A 21770-nucleotide genomic window follows, 5' to 3' on the forward strand; every position below is an offset into this window, starting at 1 on the left:
CCAAGCAGGGCTGGGCCAAGACAGCAAAGCTAGGCAGACCTGCCTGAGGTGCATATGTAGGCTGAGAAATCCTAGGTTCTGGTCAGAGACCGAAGACATCTCCACTTCTTCCTTCCTGCCTTTCTCTACTCTCACCTGCTCTCTGCACACTACCAGGAACCTTTGCTCTCTCTCTCCCCCACCTCTCCCAGAAGTGCCTTCCCTGCAGTGAATGTTGTGCATGTTCTGGAAAGCTCTGACCCTCCCTCCCATCAAAACAACCATTCGCTGGGGATTCACAGCTCAGTTCCTGGGGGTGGGGAGTTGGCGGGGTGGAAAGCAACAATCCAACAAACCCAGTCACACCAAGGTGGTACCAGTCTGCTGGGAATGCTGAGAAACTGAGATGAGAAAATAAATGTGAAATACCTAGTGGGATGCATGGTAAATGCTTATTAAATGGTTTATTATTATCAACTTGTCACTGTGTGTGTGAGAGGGAGTAAGTGGGGGAGGGGGGAAAGAAAGAAAGGAAGGAAGAAAGGAAGGAAGGAAGGAAGGAAAAGAAAGAGAGAAAGAAAGAAGGAAAAAAGGAAGGAAGGAGGGAGGAAAGGAGAGAAAAGAGAGAGAGAGAGAGAGAGAGAGAGAGAGAGAGAGAGAGAGAGAGAGAGAAAGAAAAGAGGAGGAGGAGCTAGCAAAGCCCTGCAAATTAAACCATTTTATCTTTTCCTCCCAACCTAATGGTTTCACTAGTGAATTGATGGCTTCCTGCTCATCAGAGCCTGAGAGAACATCAAGATTGTGTCGGTTGAGTTGTCAGTCCTTTAGGGCACAAGGTTAATTGATGGGTGATTTTGAACACTCTTTAAAAGAGCTACTAGCTTGGTGCAAAAGTAATTGCGGTTTTACCATTGAAAGGAATGGCAAAACCGCAATTACTTTTGCACCAAACTAATAGATAACCCCTAGAATGTCTGAAGCACTCTTGACTCTCCCCTAAGCCCTCACCAGCCCTGGGCTTCAGGCACCTAACCTACTAGCCTGCCCCAGACATACCTGTCCTCTTCTGCCTTTCCTTCTGTCCTGCACTTTTGGAAAACCCTCCTACATTCCAGCATCTCCTGCGCCAAAATCCTACTCATGTGGCAAGGTCCAGTTCACAGGTCACCTGCAACAATAAAGATTTGATGACTGGAATTCAGAGGGAAAATACCTGAGGTGGAACAGGTGAGGAGGGAGAATCCTGATTTGAGGATCCTCCTTGACTATTAGAGGGACAACAGGTGGCTTCACTCCTGCTTGGCCACTGTGTGTGTGTGTGTGTGTGTGTGTGTGTGTGCGCACGTGTGCACATGCATGCATGCAAACACATGCATTCTAGAACTCTTCCCCCAAATAAAATAGGAAATAATACCTATAATCGTTATTGCTAACTAGCCAGATGTTATACAGCCGATCTTTTTCCTTCCGCCACCCCAACTTTGTGTTGTTTATGCTATATTAGCTCCAACCATGATACTTGCTTTAGGATACATATAGTGAATTTTTAAGGACTTCAAAAGCCTCACCAACCCTAAGATTCTGCGGAGGATGTTGTTCTGCTCTTGCACCTCTAGGCAGAAGGGTGCTTTTGACAAAACAGAATTCCAGAAAGAAGCTTCCCTGTCTGAAAGATGAGTACTCTCCACCCTCTCCTTCCTGCATTGTCTCTACTTCTCGGGTCGAGGTTATTGTTATTATTATTAGGCAGCATGCAGCTGATGAAGTGAAGTAGTGTTTGTTTATTTATTGATTTTTGGTCCCCAAGTTGGAACACAAGATCACCAGAAAAGAAACTCCCTCTGTGACTCATCCCAGGAACATCTTGCTTTCCAGCCAGCACAAATATGATTCAAAGAACTTTCTAGAGGGCCCCAGTCATATTTTAGCAAAGGAACACATTAGCTATGCTGACCATCTCTTGAACATTTTGCTTTTGGAAAGATAGTCATCTCTGGCCCCCTTGTGTGTCTTGTTTTTTTAATAAGATCTTGAGTCACACCCCTTTCCAGCTGATTCCCCTGTGGTGTGAACATTGTTATTATAAAGGAGTGTCTTCTTCACAGGGGTTACAGAAGGTGTCACCAACTGGGGAAACATTTGGTCATGGTGGCCTAAATTAATGACATTTAGATATTCACATAAGCATTGAGACTTTCCAGGCCATGGCTGGTGTAGCAGACACTTGTCGGTGTCCTGCCATTTCCCGCTCAGAATGGCCTCTTATACACCAAATGCTACTTACTGCAAACATCCATGATGCTCCCTAAAGGTGTGAGTTTTGGTTTTGGTTTTGTCTCAGGAGCCCACTAGATCTGCATGTTGGGCTAGCTGGAAGTGCCAAGGAATGACTATATCCTCCAGGAGCAGCCCTTGGCCAGTGATGGATGGGGGTGGGTGAATAAACACCCCAATTTCCTAGCCTCTCAGTTGGGGTGACTCTGAGGTCTCCTCAGTGGAATTGAGCTTCAGTTGCCCACAGTGGTAACTTGTTTGATAAATTGGCTTCCTTGCTTTCCTTGTCTCACCACTTCACTCCTCTACTGGTGTTGTCTGGGATCTTCTCCCAAATAAATTGTTTTCAGTTAATCCTTGCCTTAGTGTCTGTTTGTGGGGAAATCCAAGCTAAGACAACTAGCTAGTTGGGTTCACCAAAACCCAACAGCCTCCTTTCTTCACTCCCTTCGCCCTATTCATCACCATCGTTGGTAATGGTTCAAAGAACATGATTGATGATGATCATGAAGTTGCCATTGTGGCTGTAGCACTGCAGTAGCGTGTTGTTTATGGGGGGAGAGCCCTAACTTCTGCCTGGAAACCTGGTAAGACAGAAACCAGTGTTTAAGGAGGTAGCCAGTTCAGTAACAGGGCCCTGGAAAACTTTGGATGCTGCTAAAATCTCTGCACCAGGGAGGCACATATTCAGGAGGTTCATGTTGGGTGAGCAATAAGTGCTTGCTGATTGTGTCTATAAAGAGATGAATAATTGACTCACATTCATGTCGTTCCTTAGTTCTGAGTGCTTAAGGGTCAAGGTCAAGCCCCTGCCCCCTTTATTTGATCTCAGGTGCCTCCCAATGGGCCCAGCAAACTTAATCATAGTTGTAGGCTCTTGTCTCTATGGAGAAATTTCAAGACTGCTAGGAAGGTTCCTCCCCATGACCAGTATCTGAAATGTCTCAATTATAGTTTCATTTCTTTGTCCATAGCTTTATTACTGGCTGGATTATCTTTATTATACCAATAAAGGAACATAATACTTCAGCCTTATCAGTCATGCACCTCAATGAGAATGAGTTTATCAGCTTCTTTCTGGAAAACCCAATTTTGATGGGAGAAACCTAATTCTGACTGTCCAAGGAGGGGTTGGGGGAGCTAGGGGGGTAGGAAAAAATAAATATTAGACACAGAAAGAAGGTACATTTAGATTTTTTTCCTGAAACTGATAACTCAGCCAAGTCACAAGGGAATGTGTTTGATGATTTTAGAGGCATAGGAGAAGTTCTGCCCAAATTTGGAGCACCTTCCCTAAGTACTTGCAGTACTCAAACTTGTGAACAATGCTATATTTTATTTTTTTTACCATGTCCTCACTGTGCTAGGAAGTTCCAGTCCTGTCTCTCCCTTCACCCTGCTGTCCTGCAACCAAGCTATTGCAGATTACAGCATCCCCTTGTGGCCAGCTGAGTAACTCTCATTCAGTGTTTTCCTCACAGCTTTCCTCAGTTTCTCTGTGTTCTTTCACTCTTCTGTTATAGCTAACCAATCTTTCCTTTGGATCTACACGAACTTTTGAGTCTTCTCTGCTTTGACTCTTGCCTAGTTACCTCAAAAAGGCTCTTTGCTTTCTCTCTCCCTCTTATCCTTACCCTCATCCTCTCCGCTTCCACTTCTTCCATGTTTTTGTGAGTGAGAAAATGACCTTCATCACCACTGAAAAGTAGGAGAGGATAGCTACTTAAGCTCTTGTGCAAAGGAGAAGGAAAACCGAAGGCTATGAAGTGAAATTATGTGCGGTCAATCAGCAGTAACTTCAGAACTCTTAAAAGTGCTCATGAGTTCATATTCAAGATACAAAAGGTTCTGGCCACCTTTTCTTTCTCCCCCAGCCTTTCAGTCTGAATAAAAAATAGATCTTTGTATTTATTTGTCTTCCCACTGTATTTAATGTCTAATATTGAGAGAGCATTGTTTCCTATTTTCACTTCAAATGCTCATTTCAGCTATGTTGGGTGTTAGGTGGGTTTTTGTGGGCTGACCTGGAAACCTTGCCATCAGGTGTAACACCAATCCTATGGTAAGTGCCTTCTTAGTTCCTAGTAGCTGATTTTTAAATGAATCTTTGAATAAACAGGGTTGCGAATGTATAAACCCATTCAGGTGCAAAGGGAGCATGGGTGATACTACTCAAGATGCTCACAAGAAAGATGGCAGGTGGATCTGATGATGCCAATGATGCCAATGACACAATGATGATGATAGCACTGACAACGAGAATGATGGTGAAGATGAAGACTGCATCGACAGTGGTGACAACGATGATGCTAATGACGTTGATGATGGTACCAGTGATGATGACGACATTGATAATTACCATGATTTACTGAGCACTTTCTGTGTGTCAGGCACTGTGCCAAGTACTTTACTTAGCTTATCTCCTTTAATCATTACAACCACCCAATGTGACAGGTCTTTTTTTAATCCTCATTTTACACAGAGAGAAACTGAGGCTGAGAACTTACTTGCCCCAGGTCACACAGCTAGCAAAATTAGGCAGAGCTGAAGTTTGAACGTAGGCCTGTCTAAGTTCAAAGCTTATACTCCTAACCACTCTCATAGGGGGCCCAGTGCCCAGGGTGAGGCTGGCACTGTCTCCATGGCAAAGGGTGGCAAGGGATTCACATGCATTAGAAAAAGGGGAAACTGAACTCCAGTTCTTTATACTTCAGAAATCTGCACCTCTTCCTTCCAGTGACCCCTCAGAGGGTCTATTTCTGGCACACTGGTCTCTGGAAAATGTCCTGCTAATGACACAGGATTATAAACAGTCTTTTCCCAGAACAAAATTTAACCTTTGTATCTCAATCTAATTAGAAGTATTTTCTCTTCCAGAGGCAGGTTTTTTCCTCCTCTTTATTCCAAATTTAAGAGGTTTCTTTGTTGTCAGAAAAATGTCCAAAAATCATAGCTCTTTAAGATGATAGACCTTGGCCCAAGACCTTAAACGTGACCTGAGCTCCTGCATGAGATGGCTGCTCCAGCAGCAGCACCTGAGGGTGCTTGGGGTTCTGGGTGTCCAACCGAACTGTAGGGCATTGGCCCAATGCAGGGATGGGCGCTTTCTGACTCTCACAGTCCCCTGTCCAGGTGAGTGTCCCCTACCACCACCAGCAGCTCTTTATGATTTTCTTCTGTGATGCTGAGGTTCGCCAAGACCTGAGGAAGGCAGTTCATTCCTGTTAGCATCAGGAGCAGCCATCTCTAGAAAATAGACATTTGTTGAGATCCTTGCACGAACATCACCCCTTCCAGCTGTCTAGGGACTGGCATTCTTTCCTTAGAGACTTACTCCTATACCTCTACAGGAAATGTGAGCCTTGAAGGAGCCCTGTTAAAAGCAGGTAATCCTGGGATAATATGGATTTGGTTAATATCTTGAGAATGGAGCCAAGAGAGATGGCAGCCTGCCTACAAAGAAAGTGGTATCAGGTTGGAGGAATAGGAGATACATGCCTGGCACATAGTAGGTGCCCACATCATTTTGAAAGAATGAATAAAAATTAATGGACACAAATCTAGTTCCCTACTCCAGCCCTGCAGTCAGGCCCGTGTGGACCCCCAAACCCATCATAGATCCTTTGTGGGCAGGCTGAAGGTAATAGAGGCTTGGAAAACCAGGTCTGGGAGCTGGTGGTGTCCTCCCTCCAATTCCTCCTTGGTCGTCCCACTTGCCCCTCCTTTGGGGCCAACAGCAATTCCTCCTCCAGCAGCTCCTGGGAGGCTAGATTTGACTCCTCCCCAGCAGGCACCACTGGCTCCAAGGAGGCCTGAGTGAGAGTAGGGCAGTCCCCCATGTTACAAAAGAGGAAACTGAGTCCCAGATGTATAAAACAACATTCCAACAGTCATGAAAAGTTCATGTGTGTCCTGAATCTCTTTGTTTCAATGACTTATCTATTAGATATCACTGAGTCAAGACATGGGGAGGGGGTTCTTCTTTTTTTTTTTAGCAAGCTCCTCACCTATCAAACTTTTTGACATTTTGTTGGTTGAATCAAACCATCCCACATACTTTGGCATTAGATGCTGGTTCCAATAAAGATGTTCTAATCCTGGGTGACTGACTGTGCTAACTCTATAGCTTGTGTGTTAGACTCAAGTGCTCCTCAACATCTTTTGAAATGTGAAACAGAGGCAACAGGTGGGGTAATGTGCCTTTAAGGAAGGAGCATGGGTCTGGGAGTCAGTGTACTCTATGCTGTGTGAACTTGAGCAAGTCACTTCGCCTCTGAGCCTCAGTTTCCTGCTCTTGAAAACAAGCGGGGTGGGGCGGGGCATGGTGGCTCATGCCTGTAATCCCAGCACTTTGGGAAGTCGAGGTGGGAGGATTACTTGAGGCCAGGAGTTCAAGACCAGCCTGAGTACCATAGTGAGATTCCAGTCTCAACAAAAATAAAAGTAAAAATGAAGTGGGCATTGTGGCACACACCTGTAGTCCCAGCTACTCAGGAGGCTGAGGCAGGAGGGTTGCTTGAGCCTGGGAGGTTGAGGGTGCAGTAAGTAATGATTGCACCACTGTACTCCAGCCTGGGCAACAGAGTGAGACTCTCCCCAAAAAACACAAAATCCCAGAAGGGGTGGGCTGGGCCAGTGACACTGAGAATTGTTCAGCAGGGGCACCCTGGAAGTCTCCCTGGGCCCTGAGAGCTTCATTTCTCCTGCTGAGTTGCATTTTCATTCTCACACTCCTATTAGAAAAAAAAAATGTGAACACTCCCCTTAACACACACACATGCACGCACACATATAATTAGATTTACATGCCTTCCTATATTTATTACATACACTATAAAATAAAAAACAGGAATTAAAAAAGATGAGATGATAAAACAAACATAAATAAGTTTTATGATACCTCAGGGCATGACCTTACCTCCTCTCCCTGGGAAGACCTTGGGCTCTCCTGCTGTTTATGGCCAGTTTCTGATGCTTGGCTCCACTTCTCCTATTTTTCACAAATATCAGATCAGAGATAATATTTGTACTCTGTCCTCCCTAACAGATCTTCCCCATAGCCACTGTCCATCCTCATGAAGTTTAGTCCCAGTTGCAATGTTTGTGGTCACTACTGTTTTCATAAATGAATTAGTGTTTCAGGGAACTCGTCTCTAAAGCTAATCTGGGCATTCATATTCCCTTCAGAGGGCTGTGTAGACCTCTGGATGTAAAAGGCAATCGACCATAAGGCAGGTGACTATTTTGTGTATTCTTCATATTTTAACCAATTTGAGACTACATTCATGTGGTAATTATGTTCACAGCTTTGGTAAAAAGGCCCTGTGCTGATGTTTAAAGCTTAGAAAATTTAATCACTGGGGCAAGTAATTGACAATTATTATACCCTATGGGGAGAGAAAGACCAGTTGTTACCCAGTTGGAATTACTTCTTAGATATTTAGTGCATCTCAAGTCCCGAATGGTAAAACCATGTACGTATAGAATTAAATGATGAAAGTTATGCTTTTCTTACTTGGCTCATAGAGAGTGGCTGGTGATTTTTATGTAGAATTAGGTTAGTCATTGAAGATTTGATTTAAGTACTGGATGGAAAGCACAAAATAGACTCAGAATAGGGCACTGATGGAAGGGGCAAGATTCTTAGCAGAGGTCTCTGGGAAGTCAGCCTTGCAAGAGGAAGAGCCATCTCACGTCTTCCTGGGGGTGGGGGCACATAGGGAGACACTGCGGCAGTTGGGGGAAGAGGCGGGAGTTTGGTGTGTTGATAGCATCAGTCTTTTCTGGGAAGTAAGAAGGAAGATGGGCCATTGAGAAGGTCAGCAGACCAGCAGTTGTGTGTTCTGGCCTTTGGATTAAGGGTCCACAGCCTCATTGTACATTAGAATCACCTGCTGCATCCTAGAATAATTAAATCCCAGTCTTAGGGGTAGGACCTAGGGGTGGTTTTTTTTTTTTTTTTTTTTTTAAGCTCCAGATTACTCCAATGAATAGCAAAATCTGAGAACCAGTGGTAGACCAGCGCTTCTCAGACTTCAATGTGCATACACATCTCCTGGGGCTCTGTTTGGAAGGCAGATTCTGATTCAGTGGGTCCGGGCTGTGGCCTGAGATTTGTATTTCTAACAAGATCCTGGGTGCTGCTGCTGCTGCTGCTCCAAGGACCCCACTTTGAGCAACAAGGGCATCCAGGGGTATTCAATCTTTTGGCTTCCCTGGGCCACATTGGAAGAAGAATTGTCTTGGACCACACCTAAAATACACTAACGATAGCTGATGAGCTAAAAAAAAAATACAAAAAAAATTTCGTATTTAATAATGCTTTAAGAAAGTTTACAAATGTGTGTTGGGCCGCATTCAAAGCTGTCTGGGCCACATGTGACCCTTGGGCCGTGAGTTGGACAAGCTTGGGTACTTTGACTAGAAATAATTGATAGCTGCCTCCACGCTCCATAGAAACCAAAGCTGTTGATATTTTACAGTTGGAAAACACATATNATACACATCTCCTGGGGCTCTGTTTGGAAGGCAGATTCTGATTCAGTGGGTCCGGGCTGTGGCCTGAGATTTGTATTTCTAACAAGATCCTGGGTGCTGCTGCTGCTGCTGCTCCAAGGACCCCACTTTGAGCAACAAGGGCATCCAGGGGTATTCAATCTTTTGGCTTCCCTGGGCCACATTGGAAGAAGAATTGTCTTGGACCACACCTAAAATACACTAACGATAGCTGATGAGCTAAAAAAAAAATACAAAAAAAATTTCGTATTTAATAATGCTTTAAGAAAGTTTACAAATGTGTGTTGGGCCGCATTCAAAGCTGTCTGGGCCACATGTGACCCTTGGGCCGTGAGTTGGACAAGCTTGGGTACTTTGACTAGAAATAATTGATAGCTGCCTCCACGCTCCATAGAAACCAAAGCTGTTGATATTTTACAGTTGGAAAACACATATCTTGAGACGATTTTCAGCATATATTTTAAGATGTGATTGTTGTAGGGGAAGAAACTTACCTTGATAGATGGCTTAATTTAAAAAGCAAAATACTTGACCTTTCAGATAATGTAGGCTATTCTCCAAGTCCTAAAATCCACCTATTTGTTGGTTGTGGGCATTTAACACTGACCTATCGGAGTCTCCCATGGCTGGTGAAGGTGGGTGGCTGCCATGTTCTCCCACCATGTCACCTGCGGGTCTGACCCTCTGCTCTTCCCAAAACAAGAGCCTGGTGACCTCTGTAAGAAGTGGCCTTGTGTAAGTTTCAGTCAGCCTTTTTGAGTTGCAGCTTACTCATCAGTAAAACGGGTCAGCAAGAGTCTTGAGGAGATGTCAGCTTTAATGTCCCTGCCCACCTTGACACACCATGAGTGTATAAATGGTGTGCCTGTGACAAGAGGATGAGGATGAGAACACCAGGCTCAGGAAGGCTTATGTGTTCATTCGTGCACCAATTCATCCAGAATATATTTCCTAAGCACCTACTAGTGCCAGATATGAGGTGGGAGACTATCCCCTTCTCCTGGAGAAACAAGTAAATAAGAAATCCCAGTATGGGCTGGGCAGAGTCAGGTCTAGATAAAGTCAAGTTGGGGTCCTTTGGGAGCCCAATGAGGGTGAGGGTTGATCTCAGAAGAAGCAACTTTAGAGCTGAACCCCTTAAGTCGGACAGATGAGCAGGAGTTGGCTGGGTGAAGGCTGAGGTGGGAGAGAGCTCCAGGCTAATGGTCAGACCCTAGGGAGACCGGCCTCTGGTATAATTAGATCTTTGCAATAATTAGATGAGGGGTTCGGAGAACAGTTCTATGACCCCATGATATGGTTTGGCTCTGTATCCCTATCCAAATATCATGTCAAATTGTAATCTCCAGTGTTGGAGGTAGGGGCCTAGTGGGAGGTGATTAGACCATAGGACTTCCCTCTTGCTGTTCTTACAATAGAGTTCTCACGAAATCTGCTTGTTTAAAAGTGTATGGCACCTCCCCCCGCCACCTCTTGCCAGCCACATGAAGATGGGCCTCCTTCCCCTTCACCTTCTGCCATGATCGTTAGTTTTCTGATCCCCAGAAGCAGAAGCCTGTATGGCCCACAGAACCATGAGCCCATTAAACCTCTTTTCTTAATATAATAAATTACCCAGTCTCAAGTATGTCTTCATAGGAGTGTGAGAACAGATTAATATGTCCCAAAAGTCTGCAAGCAGAGCTACTCTCCCAGTCCCTCCCCACCTCTTCATCTGTCCTGGGCCCTGAGTCTTTTCCCCACTGTCTCCATACAGGGGGCACATGGGCTACACGGGGTTGAGGCCCTAGCAACTGGCTGCAGACCAAGACAGTGAGGTCTCCAGGGTCTCCAGCAACTTGCAAATCCAGGTTGCTCACTTCCTACCCAGCCACACTGCCACGGTTTAGTGACCTCCGCTCCCACACCCCCAGGGATAATAGGGGCAGGCAGAATGGATGGGTGCCCTCATTTAAACCCATGTGAAAATGTTTTGCAAAACCCAAACAAAATGTTCCTTGTCGCCTCTGAAGAAATTCATGCCTCCTGGGCTTGAGCATCAGCTGGCTCCTGTGATGTTCCTTGATTTGAAGCAGTCCCCCACCCACCTTAGGCCCAAGCTAATCAGCAGCTTGGCTGAGTGGGGAGATGGGCCTCTACCTTCTCTCCAGTCATTATCTGACTACTTGGCTTGTCCTCAGGAACACAGATTCACCCTTTGAACCCTCGATTCATGAGCTGGTTTTGTATTCTTAGGGCATCGCTGAGGCTTCCAGTACTAGCCCCTGCAGCAGCAACACCCACTATGCTCCCACTAGATGCACCCAGACCACCTCAGCTGCTGACTCAGAGTCAGAGGAGGGTGCGCTGCTGGCAGGTTGAACAGCAAGAGGAGGAGATGTAGAGAGAAAGACAGAACGAGACTTTCTGGGAGATGAGAGGGTACATGATGAAGGCCAAGTTCATGTTCCTTTGCCTGGGTGTCCCAGGGCCAGCACCATACTTGGCAGGGACTAGGCGGAGGCAGGCAAGTCTGTCTTAGGGCCAGCAGCTCTCTAGGGAAAAGCCCAGGGCTACTCTCAGGCCTGCTTTGGCTGAGTAGTCAGGCAGATCTGGAGCTATCCTGTTGAAGGAGGTGGAAGTAAGGTTTGGGCCAGGGGTTTTTCCTGCCCTGAGATCCTGCATACTGCTCCCCTCCACCCACACCTTGGCCTGTCCTCTGTCCTTCATCTCACTGGGCCTCAGCCTTGTTCCCAGAGACTTGAGTCACAACAGGGGATGCAAGGGCCTGTCTATAGCTCGTTGGTGCTGAGATGCCCTCCAACCCATGTGACACCTGTCTCTGGAAGGCAGGCTGGGGATAGATGGGTAACCAGAAGTAGGCTGGGAGGATGGAGGCCCCTCAAGTCTTCCAGTAACAGAACCATAGCCACTTTGGGCTGCAGTCCCCAAGGACAGGAGGAACTCCAGTGACCAGAGGGACAGATGAGGCCCCTTGTGGGATAAAAAAGAACAATAGTTCAATGACTTTACTAGGAAGGACCTGGCCTCCACTTTGAAGAAATGTGATGCTCACATACTGTTTCCTGCATGCATCTGCAGGCACATGCACTCTCGGTGTTGAAGGAGAGGCCGTGGGGACTGCTTTTGCCAGGAAACAAAATGCATGGAGGGGCGTGGCCTTCACAGCTCTCACAGTGGAAGGGAAGCCTGGGAAGCCCAGCCTTTATGTACCTTTAGGCTAGTTATTTAATCTCCCTGCAGAATCAGTTTTTCCACCAACAAAATTGGCATAATTATAAGACCCCTCTGGCTGGGTTGTTCTCAACAGAGGGCCTGGCAAATGGCAGATGCTCAATGAGTTGTAGCTCTTGCTATCTGTGGGACGAACAGGGGCCTGAGGGAGGTCACCTGCCCTGACAAAACACTCTTTTCACTTTTCTGAGCAGGACTGTTCTGCAATGTTAGCAGGCCTAGACCAAGGCCAGGCAGGGAAGGGATTGAGGTTTCACAGGAAATGATGAGAGCTGATACCTAAGCTGAAGGTGTGTGCAAGAAGCAGGTGGAGGAGGCATCCAGAAGTTTGCCTTCTTTCCTTTGGGAGGGGATTGAGAGAAGCAGACAGGGAGGGAGAGAAGCTGCCATTTCTGCAAGGGTGGACAGATGCAGCTGTTATGAGAAAGATGTCTCACAGCTGGATAATCCTAATCCCACAGAAAGACCAAATGTGGCACAGAACATGTATTGACTTCTGTAGCTGCCATTGTCCTCACCAGTCCCACTGCAGCTTCCCTTCAGCCTTTCCTTACCATTCCCCAAGGATTCTGGCCACTGTGAGGGACAAGGATCTGGCCTTAGGTTCTCAGGGCCTTCTTGGGGCAGCATACAAGTGGCGAACAAATATTTGTCCTGCTGATTTGGATGCCTCTCCTGGTATAACGTTGATGCCTTTGCATGCTAGCAAATCTCTGATCAAATACATGTTGCCTCCACTAGACTATAATGTCCATGAAAGCAAGAACCTTGTCTGTTTCACTCAGGATAAGTGAATGAATGAATTCATACATGCATGTATGAATGAATGGTGTATTAGAGGCCAGGTGCAGTGGCTCACACCTGTAATCCCAGCACTTGGGAGGCCGAAGCAGGAGGATCACTTGAGGCCAGGAGTTCAAGATGACCCCGGACAACATGGTGAAACCCCATCTCTACTAAAAATGCAAAAATTAGCCAGGCATGGTGGTGTGCGCCTGTAGTCCCAGCTACTCGGGAGACTGAGGCAGAAGAACCACTTGAATCCAGGAGGCGGAGGTTGCAGTGAGCCAAGATCGCACCACTGCGCTCCAGCCTGGGCTGCAGAGCAGGAGTCCTTCTCACATACATACATACATAAATAAATAAATAAATAAATAAATAAATAATTTAAAAAAGCACCTTAGAGGCATGGCGTCTTCTGAGCTGAATCAGGATTCACTCATAAAGAACCAGATCCTTCAGCTAGGGCAAGCCCCCTCAGCCTCCATGGGGCCAGGCTGCCTCCCAACTCTGTCCCAAGGGGGTTACTGGCCAGCATGCTGGGTCACCTCATGGCTTCCAGAGGTAGACATGCTCTGGATCCTGCCAAAAGTGTGGCCCACCAGTCATTCTCCACAAAGTTCTTTGCACAGCATCTTTTCCCTCCCCACCTCTCCTCCTGCCTCAGAGAAACTCCTTGTTCTGTGCATTTGACACATTCTGATTGCCTGGAAATACCACAGAGTTGTTCATTTGTTAAAGCTGCCTTACTGTAGTGAGACATCATTTGTTTCTTTCTTTCTTTCTTTCTTTTTTTGAAATGGAGTCTTGCTCTGTCACCCAGGCTGGAGTGCAGTGACGTGATCTTGGCTCACTGCAACCTCCGCCTTCTGAGTTCAAGCCATTCTCCTGCCTCAGCCTCCCGAGTAGAGTAGCTGGGGCTACGGATGTATGACATCACGCCCAGCTAATTTTTGTGTTTTTAGTAGAGATGGGGTTTCATCATGTTGGCCAGGCTGGTCTCGAACTCCTGACCTCAAATGATCTGCCCACCTCAGCCTCCCAAAGTGTTGGGATTACAGGCATGAGCCACCACACCCGGCCTCGTTTGTTTATTTCTAACCCCACGGTGTGCTGGGCTGCCTCTCTTTCTTGTTTTGGAGGTTGTGTTGGTAATTTTGGGGTGGAGAGAGGAGGATGAGCTGGCCACAGGACTAAAGTCTAGGCATTTGGAATAGGTGAGGTCAAAAATCTCAGTTGCCCAAGGCCTGCCCAGTGAAACTGAGGATTATTGAATTATTATTGAGCCCAACCAGACTCCAAGGCTGCTGAGATCCCTAAGTTAGACATGGTGCCTGCCTTCTCCATGGTAACAAGGCAAAATATGGACAGGTTTCCATGGAGAGCCCTATCACATCTGCAGCCCTGCTTCCTCCAGGAAGCACACGCGCTAGGTGCCTTTGGCCTCTCAAGAGGTGGCCGGAGGTCTGTGGGAGGTGCCAAGGACATTGAGAAAGTGTGCCTGACCTTTGAGGATTTTCGTTTCTAACAAGTGTTCCATCTCCCCAGCCCTAGGTTCATCAATGCCCTCTTCCTCTTGGCAGCTAGATATTAGGAGAGGCCACAGATCAGATAGATGAACTGATTGGGGAAATGACAGTGGACCCAATGACCATTTATGCGAGTCATCATCCCATCTTCACCTTGCCCTGGGGAATGGATTTTGCTGTTATTGGGAGAATTGGGAATGTCGTTGGTCAGAGGGAGACAGAGAGACAACTGTAATGACCCTTGTGTAAATGGACTGCTCTTCCTTATGAAACCTCTTTTGGAAGAATGATTGCTACAGAGTATTTAAAATGCCATTTTCTGTAGTCATAGCATATTCAAATGTGACAAGGCGTTATTTTTTTCCATAAAGGAAAGTAAGTCTTCACTGCTTATTTGAATTTGAACAAGTCAAATTTCTGCATATCTTAACTGTCTGACATAGCAATGTGGACTGAAAGTTTGTTTTTGTTGAAGGCTAAACATATAAGCTGAGAATTAGGCTTAAAAAATGCCCGGTTTAATCTCACTTGGCTATTTACTGATTACATCATCTGCATTTATAGCTTAATCAGCTGTTAAATTGGGGTTCTCCAAGCACAGATGATCATGTGGGTGTGTTTGCATATATTAGGAGATATCTATAACCTGAACATATACATAGAGAGATGGGTTATGCTCCCTGGTTAACTAAAATGTGAAAACTTTCTAAAGATGTGAGAGAGTTCTTAAGGCAATTATAAACAGTCTTTTCAGGAAGATTCATATTGTATGTTCTGTGTTGCAGGCCAAGTGGCATCAGAGCTGAGTGATGGACAACCTGCAGTCCCAGAACCTCTCCATGGACATGACTGACTCCCCTCCCGCCTTGGCTAATAACAGACTGGAGAATGGCATGGCTCAGCTGATCACCACTGAGGCCTGGAACATCAACTCCACTGACCTGGTAAAGAAGGCCCTGGTGACCGTGCCAGCCCCATCCATTCTGAACCCCCCTGCCGAGTCTCAGAGTGGTATGGCTCTGAAGGTGGCAGCCACTGTGTTGCAGCCCCTGTGCCTCGGGGAGAGCCCAGTGGTGATGCCCATTCACATGCAGGTGGAGGGAAGCTCCGCACCAGAGCTCAACCCCAATGGCAATGCCACCTACGTCATGACCACCCAGGGCCCTGTGCAACTGCCCGTGGTGCTGGAGCAGCACGTCTTTCAGCACCTCAACTCCCCTCTGGTCCTGCCGCAGGAGGCCCCATGCTCCTCCAATACCATCCACAACAACCTCTTCCAGGGAGCGGAGGACCCTGAGGCCCAGCCCCAGCTCCTGGACCTGAGGATCCCCAGCCAACCGCAGGAGCCCACTTTGCCATTTGAAGCTGTGCTCCAGAATTTGTTTCCCTCTCAGGGCACTCTCGGGCCCCCACCTTGTCAGCCTCCTCCTGGCTATGCCCCTGTGCCCCCCCAGCCTTTTAGCTCCCCTTTGTCCCCCCTGGTCCCACCAGCCACCCTCTTGGTGCCATATCCTGTGATCGTCCCCTTGCCTGTGCCAGTCCCTATTCCCATCCCCATCCCAGTGCCTCAGAGTTCTGAATCCAAGTTCAGCTCCAGTTTCCCCAAGCCACCATCTTCCTTCGGCCTGCACCCCTTTAAAGGCACCCAGACCCCTCTGGAAAAAGATGAACTGAAGCCCTTTGACATCCTCCAGCCTAAGGAGTACTTCCAGCTCAGCCGCCACACGGTCATTAAGATGGGAAGTGAGAACGAGGCCCTGGATCTCTCCATGAAGTCAGTGCCCTGGCTCAAGGCTGGCGAAGTCAGTCCCCCAATCTTCCAGGAGGATGCAGCCCTAGACCTGTCAGTGGCAGCCCACCGGAAATCCGAGCCTCCCCCTGAGACACTGTATGACAGTGGTGCATCAGTGGACAGCTCAGGTCACACAGTGATGGAGAAACTTCCCAGTGGCATGGAAATTTCTTTTGCCCCTACCACATCCCATGAGGCCCCAGCCATGATGGATAGTCACATCAGCAGCAGTGATGCCGCCACCGAGATGCTCAGCCAGCCCAACCATGCCAGCAGCGAGGTCAAGACTGAAAATAACATTGAGATGGTGGGCGAGTCCCAGGCAGCCAAGGTCATTGTCTCAGTCGAAGATGCTGTGCCTACCATATTCTGTGGCAAGATCAAAGGCCTCTCGGGGGTGTCCACCAAAAACTTCTCCTTCAAAAGAGAAGACTCCGTGCTTCAGGGATATGACATCAACAGCCAAGGGGAAGAGTCCATGGGAAATGCAGAGCCCCTTAGGAAACCCATCAAAAACCGGAGCATAAAGTTAAAGAAAGTGAACTCCCAGGAAATACACATGCTCCCAACCAATCAAAAAACAACGTCTGGCCACCCTTTTTTCGCAAGAAAGTAAATAAACGGCTTTTTAAAATTTGTATGATTTATAATATGGGGAAAGGTGCATTGGTTTTATAAAAAGGCATTTAAAACAAATATCTTTGTTAATTTTAAAAATTTTTGGGGAGTAAGTTGGGAAATGGAAAGGGTGAATTGGCTCTAGAGGCCCTGTATGCTAGTATCATTTCTTTTTTAATTTTGACTTTTCACAAATGAGTAAATAAGAGCAACCTATTTTTCAAGCGGATTGCCACATTTTTGGCAGCTTTAATGGAATATTGGGTGGAATTAGAGGGGTAAAAAAAAGCTATTTTCATTGCCACAAATGTGCTTTGATGATGTAATACCTAATAAAGGGTAGGATGAATATTTCACAATAAATGTTTGTTTGCACTAATTGGTTGCAGTATTCCATCATTTATAAAATTTACATTCCTTAACTGGCGTAATTTGGCCAAAACTCTTGCTTGTAAAAAGCTGTAAGTTATCCGTGATTAGAGACATAAGCTTTTCAGGCATATTGGAAAATATTTCCCCATGCCCCAGAAAAAGGAGGGTTGGGAATATGGATGACCTGGAGCAAGTCATTTCCCACTTTGGCCTTGAGTTTTTTTTATTTCATTTGTGAAATAAATAAATAAATAAATAAGTGGCAAAGAAAAGGGACAGGGAGGTGAGTTTCAAGTGCCCGAGACTCCTTTCAGTTCATATAGTTCTTGGGTGTATAGAATTCTGTGCCTGGACCTTCCACAGTCTAAGACAGACAAATGTCTCACAACAAAAAAGTAACGTGCTTCCTTCCCATCAACCAAAAGTTTAGTTGGAAATGCCCTTCTTTTCAAGGGCAGTAAGAGCATTGTTCTCAATGATGGAAAATCTTCCAAGTCAGAAGTAGTGGCGCAGGCCAGTGGATCAAGAGATGGCTCATACATTTTCCTAGCCTTGGATAGAGATCTTTGAGGGTGGAGCCAGGGAAAGAAGACGAAGTCATTCTTTTTTAGTTCAGCCCGGTGATTATCAAATGGGGTGATTTTAACCCCCGGGGGATATCTGGCAAAGCCTGGAGACACTTTTGGTTGTCACAGCTGAGGGGAGAGATTACTACTGGCATCTAGTGGGTAGAGGTCAGGGATGTTGCTAGACATTCTATAACACACAGGACAGCCCCTAGCCCCCAATAGAGAATGATCTGACCTGAGATGTCAGTTGTGCTGAGGCTAAGAAGCCTTGGTTAAGCCATTTCTTGATGGACAGAAACGATGCGTGTGGAAGGAGACTGCAGCTCTACCCTGACAGCAAAGGCCACCCACACAAATGAGGAACGGGAGGAACTGTGAATGTACATTTAAAATAGACCTGCTAGGTGGCACAGCACACTTGTGTCTGAAACTATAATGGCGAGAGACTGATGATTGCATGCCTGCTTTTAAACTTAAAGCTCTTTTTTTTTTTTTTTTTTTTTTTTTTTTCACTTCTTGCAATTAGTATGTATCCGGCTGTTACAGGGAGCATGAACAGGAGGAAAAGCAGTTGTGAGACTGTTCTTTTATTACCAGGCCCTCTGTGTACAGGGTTATAGCTTTAGCTGGCCCTGTATCATACACCCAGAGTAAATTTTCTTTCTCCTGCTCTTTTCCTGTGTTGTTAAAAAAATTTTTTTTTCCAAAATGTGACCAAGTAGCTGTTTCTCATCAGGCTAACTAGTCCTAGTCTATAGCATCAGCCACACACCATCCTGTCAGCAACTACGTGGCACAGTCTTTTTTTCCGTTTTTATTCCTAGTGTGGGTTTCTGGCCATGTTTCCTGAGCATAGTACATGTCTTCTGGTTTCAAATGGAACACAAAGGTGCCTGGGAACCGGCGTTTCCCATTCATCTGCTGTTGTTTTTCCCCATGCCTACAGTTATTTCCTCCTGCCACTGCAGTGCTGGGTGGCCTTCCTGCACCAGCTGATGGGGCCCGTGTCTTTGCAATACGCTGGGAAGAACTGCTAAGTATCTGGCTTTAAGGGGACAAAATTCGCCATTTGCCCTTTAGAAGCAAGTGCTTAAAGCCGAGTGACATACAAGAGAAAAGGAAGGCAATGGTAGCCTGTAATTACCTTATAAACCTCAAGCCGCATGTTTCTCTTTGTTGTATCTGGGAAGCCCTTTTCCTGTTCTTTTCCTGTGTTGTTAATTTTCTTTTCAAAATGTGACCAGATAGCTTTTCTTGTCAGGTTGACTAGTCCCAGTCTGTAGCATCAACCAGACGCCATCCTTTCAGCTTCTACAAATGGCAAGGTTTGTCCCCTCAAAGTCAGAGACTCAGCAGGTCTTCCCAGTGTATTGTAAAGACACGGGCCCCATCAGCTGATGCAGGAAGGCCGCCCACCCAACTTGAGATGGCGGCACTGGCTAGGTGAGAAAGGCTGGCTACACAGCCGACCCTGGGTGTTGAGCCAGTGTGGGACAACTCCCATCCCTGGGATAAATTCCTGGGGCATGCCTCCCTACCCACCCCAGCCAAATCCATTTATGATCCTTCCCATTCAACACTGGGAGGCTATTGTAATGGGGACTGGCTGTGGCATTGGGAGGCTTGTCCATTGAGCTCTGTGAAGGCTGCACACTGAGTGTTGTGTTGGGATCAGGGTTTTGCTACTGGGGCAGGAACACCCTCTGCCTGCCCTTCATCCAGGCATTTGGTGGAAACTGGGATCCAGTCAGCTTGGCTATAAGCAGGCCAGGAATTAAGAGAAGGGAAAGCACCCATTGTTGTGGCCCCAGTGAGCCTAGGGTTCCCTGGTGGTTCAACTCCATGGCTCTTCCCCAGTCGGGAGTATGCAACCTTTCACACAAACCTTTGAATAAGAGCCGTTAGCCCAGAACCATGGTTCCTGGACAGAGATGTGTGGTCCCCACAGGGCTCACAAAGAGGGCCACCAGCACACTCTCAGGCCCTGTGGTTTTTCTGCTTGATTCAGCCAGCTGTGATCACTCCTATCTCCCACCCCTCATAACTACGTCCAGTTCACCTACTCTCAGGTCTCGGCCATACAGGATTTCCAGCAGGCTTTTCCTCAAGACTTGATTTGTCATCTCTTTCAAAAATGCTTTGGGCCAACCAGAATAAAGATCAGCCTTTCAGGAAATAGGATTAGTCACCAGGAATGTTCAAATTTGCCCAGACTTGTCAAGATGGCTTCAGCTGGCTTCAGTTCAGAAATTATAAGAAATTGGAGCAAGTTGTGAAGATCTGTGTTTGTGGGTAGTGATCATCCTGGCAGAGGAAAAACGAGTAGATCTAAAGAGGGAAAAAAGAGAAAGATTAAAAGAAGGAACAGGCACTGTCCTAACCACGGAAGTCCTTGACATTGAGTAGAATATTCTGAAATGAGGTCAAAGATTTGTTTAGATTGAAAGGCAAAAGTCTCACACTTTTAGCATGAAAAAATATGCCTACAACGGTAAAAACTCCAAACAAAAAGAGAGAAGGAAGGAAGGAAGGAAGGAAGGAAGGAAGGAAGGAAGGAAGGAAGGAAGGAAGGAGAGAGACAGGGAGAGAGGGAGAAGCCAATTACTGAGAGAATATGTCAATATACTCATTATCTTCATAAGGAGTATAATTAATACAACAGGACAGGAAAGGATTTAGATTCATTTTACAAGTGAGGAAATTGAGGCTCAGAAGAGCTTTCTGCTTTCAGGTTTTAAGCGCCAACAACTCAAAAATATGTACTTGTCATAGTCTTAAATGTTGAGTCTAAAGCCCAATGAACCCACAGGAATTTGGACTCTTTAGGGGCAAAAGCCAGGATGAATTAGCAGAGAGTCTGAATTACGGATTTTTCTTCAATTATTTTCAAGACCATTCCAGTTAGCTGGAATGCCCAGAGCACTTGGCACAATGGTGAGGGGGTGATTTCAAGCTGAAGGGTGGGGAAGCCAAGCCTCTAAAAGCCACACTCAAAAGCTGCTAAGCTGAAAACTTTAACAGCAGGGAAAAAAGCCTAAGAGGTCATTTTAGCAGACTTCACTCCCCATTAAATAAAAAAGGCAGTTTTCCACGACTCACTACCACCAGGTCAAATAACTCACCTCCCACATCAGCAAGACAAAATAGGGTGTAGTTGAGGTCCTTAGGGTGCTATTTTAACAAATTGATCATTTAATTTAATTAACCCATACTGGTTGACACTATCGTAAGTAGTATATATAAGTGCTTGAAAGAAGTAGTTCCAAAATATTGCAAATAATCCACCTGCAAGTGTTATTAGACCAAGGGATTTCTAAGTAAAGTGAGATTTTAGTTATGCCTTGCTGAGGTTTCAAACAAATTCGAGTTAAAGGCGAAAAACTGTTGAGGTTTACTATTATTAATTCCACTTGTAGGTTATTTTCCATCCAAATGTATTCTCTGTATACACTCAGATAAAACTGTAGGCACCCACTGGGCACAGTGGCTCACACCTGTAATCCCAGCACTTTGGGAGACCAAGGTAAGAGGATCACTTGAGCCCAGGAGTTCCAGACCAGCCTGGGCAGCATTGCAAAACCTTGTCTCTACAAAGAAAAATATATATATATACATATATATATACACACACACACACACACACACACACACACAATTAGCCAGGCATGGTGACACCTATAGTCCCAGCTTCTTGGGAGGCTGAGGTGGGAGGATCACTTGAGCTGGCAAGTCCAGGCTGTAGTGAGATGGCGCCACTGCACTCCAGCCTGGGCAACAGAGCAAGATGACCCTGCCAAAAAAACAAAAAACAAAAAAACAAAAACAAACAAACAAACACCTGTAGGCTCACTCTGCTAATAAAGATGATAAAGGCCACCAGGAAACAGTCCTCCCCCTGCTAAATAATGTTTTAAATCTAAAGTTTGGTAAGCCAGGCAATCAGTAAGAATGTAATAAACCCTTATTACATTATAGCTCCATGTGGTCAGTCCAGGATGGTATTGGGAAAGTGGATTTTCCCAATTTATGGTCTCTTCAAGTAAGGAACTTGAAGATTTTTTTAAATGCAGAAATTATTATTAGGACTCATTTCAAATCACATTTAGA

At 46.0% G+C, this 21770-nt stretch overlaps 1 protein-coding gene across 1 annotated transcript in view; it reads left to right on the plus strand.

Annotated features, from left to right (window-relative positions):
• The window catches only part of RAI2 (retinoic acid induced 2), a 74767-nt gene extending 57672 nt beyond the window's left edge, over window positions 1-17095 (plus strand). The window contains 2 exon segments of the mRNA XM_017894889.1: window positions 15098-16669; window positions 16671-17095. Of these exon segments, the coding sequence (XP_017750378.1) occupies window positions 15122-16669; window positions 16671-16724 (1602 nt within the window). The 5' untranslated portion in view covers window positions 15098-15121 and the 3' untranslated portion in view covers window positions 16725-17095.
• The last annotated feature ends 4675 nt before the right edge of the window (window positions 17096-21770 follow it).

This window comes from Rhinopithecus bieti, unplaced genomic scaffold, assembly GCF_001698545.2.
Source record: "Rhinopithecus bieti isolate Rb0 unplaced genomic scaffold, ASM169854v2 scaffold_25806, whole genome shotgun sequence".
In the NCBI taxonomy this organism is placed as follows: domain Eukaryota; kingdom Metazoa; phylum Chordata; class Mammalia; order Primates; family Cercopithecidae; genus Rhinopithecus; species Rhinopithecus bieti.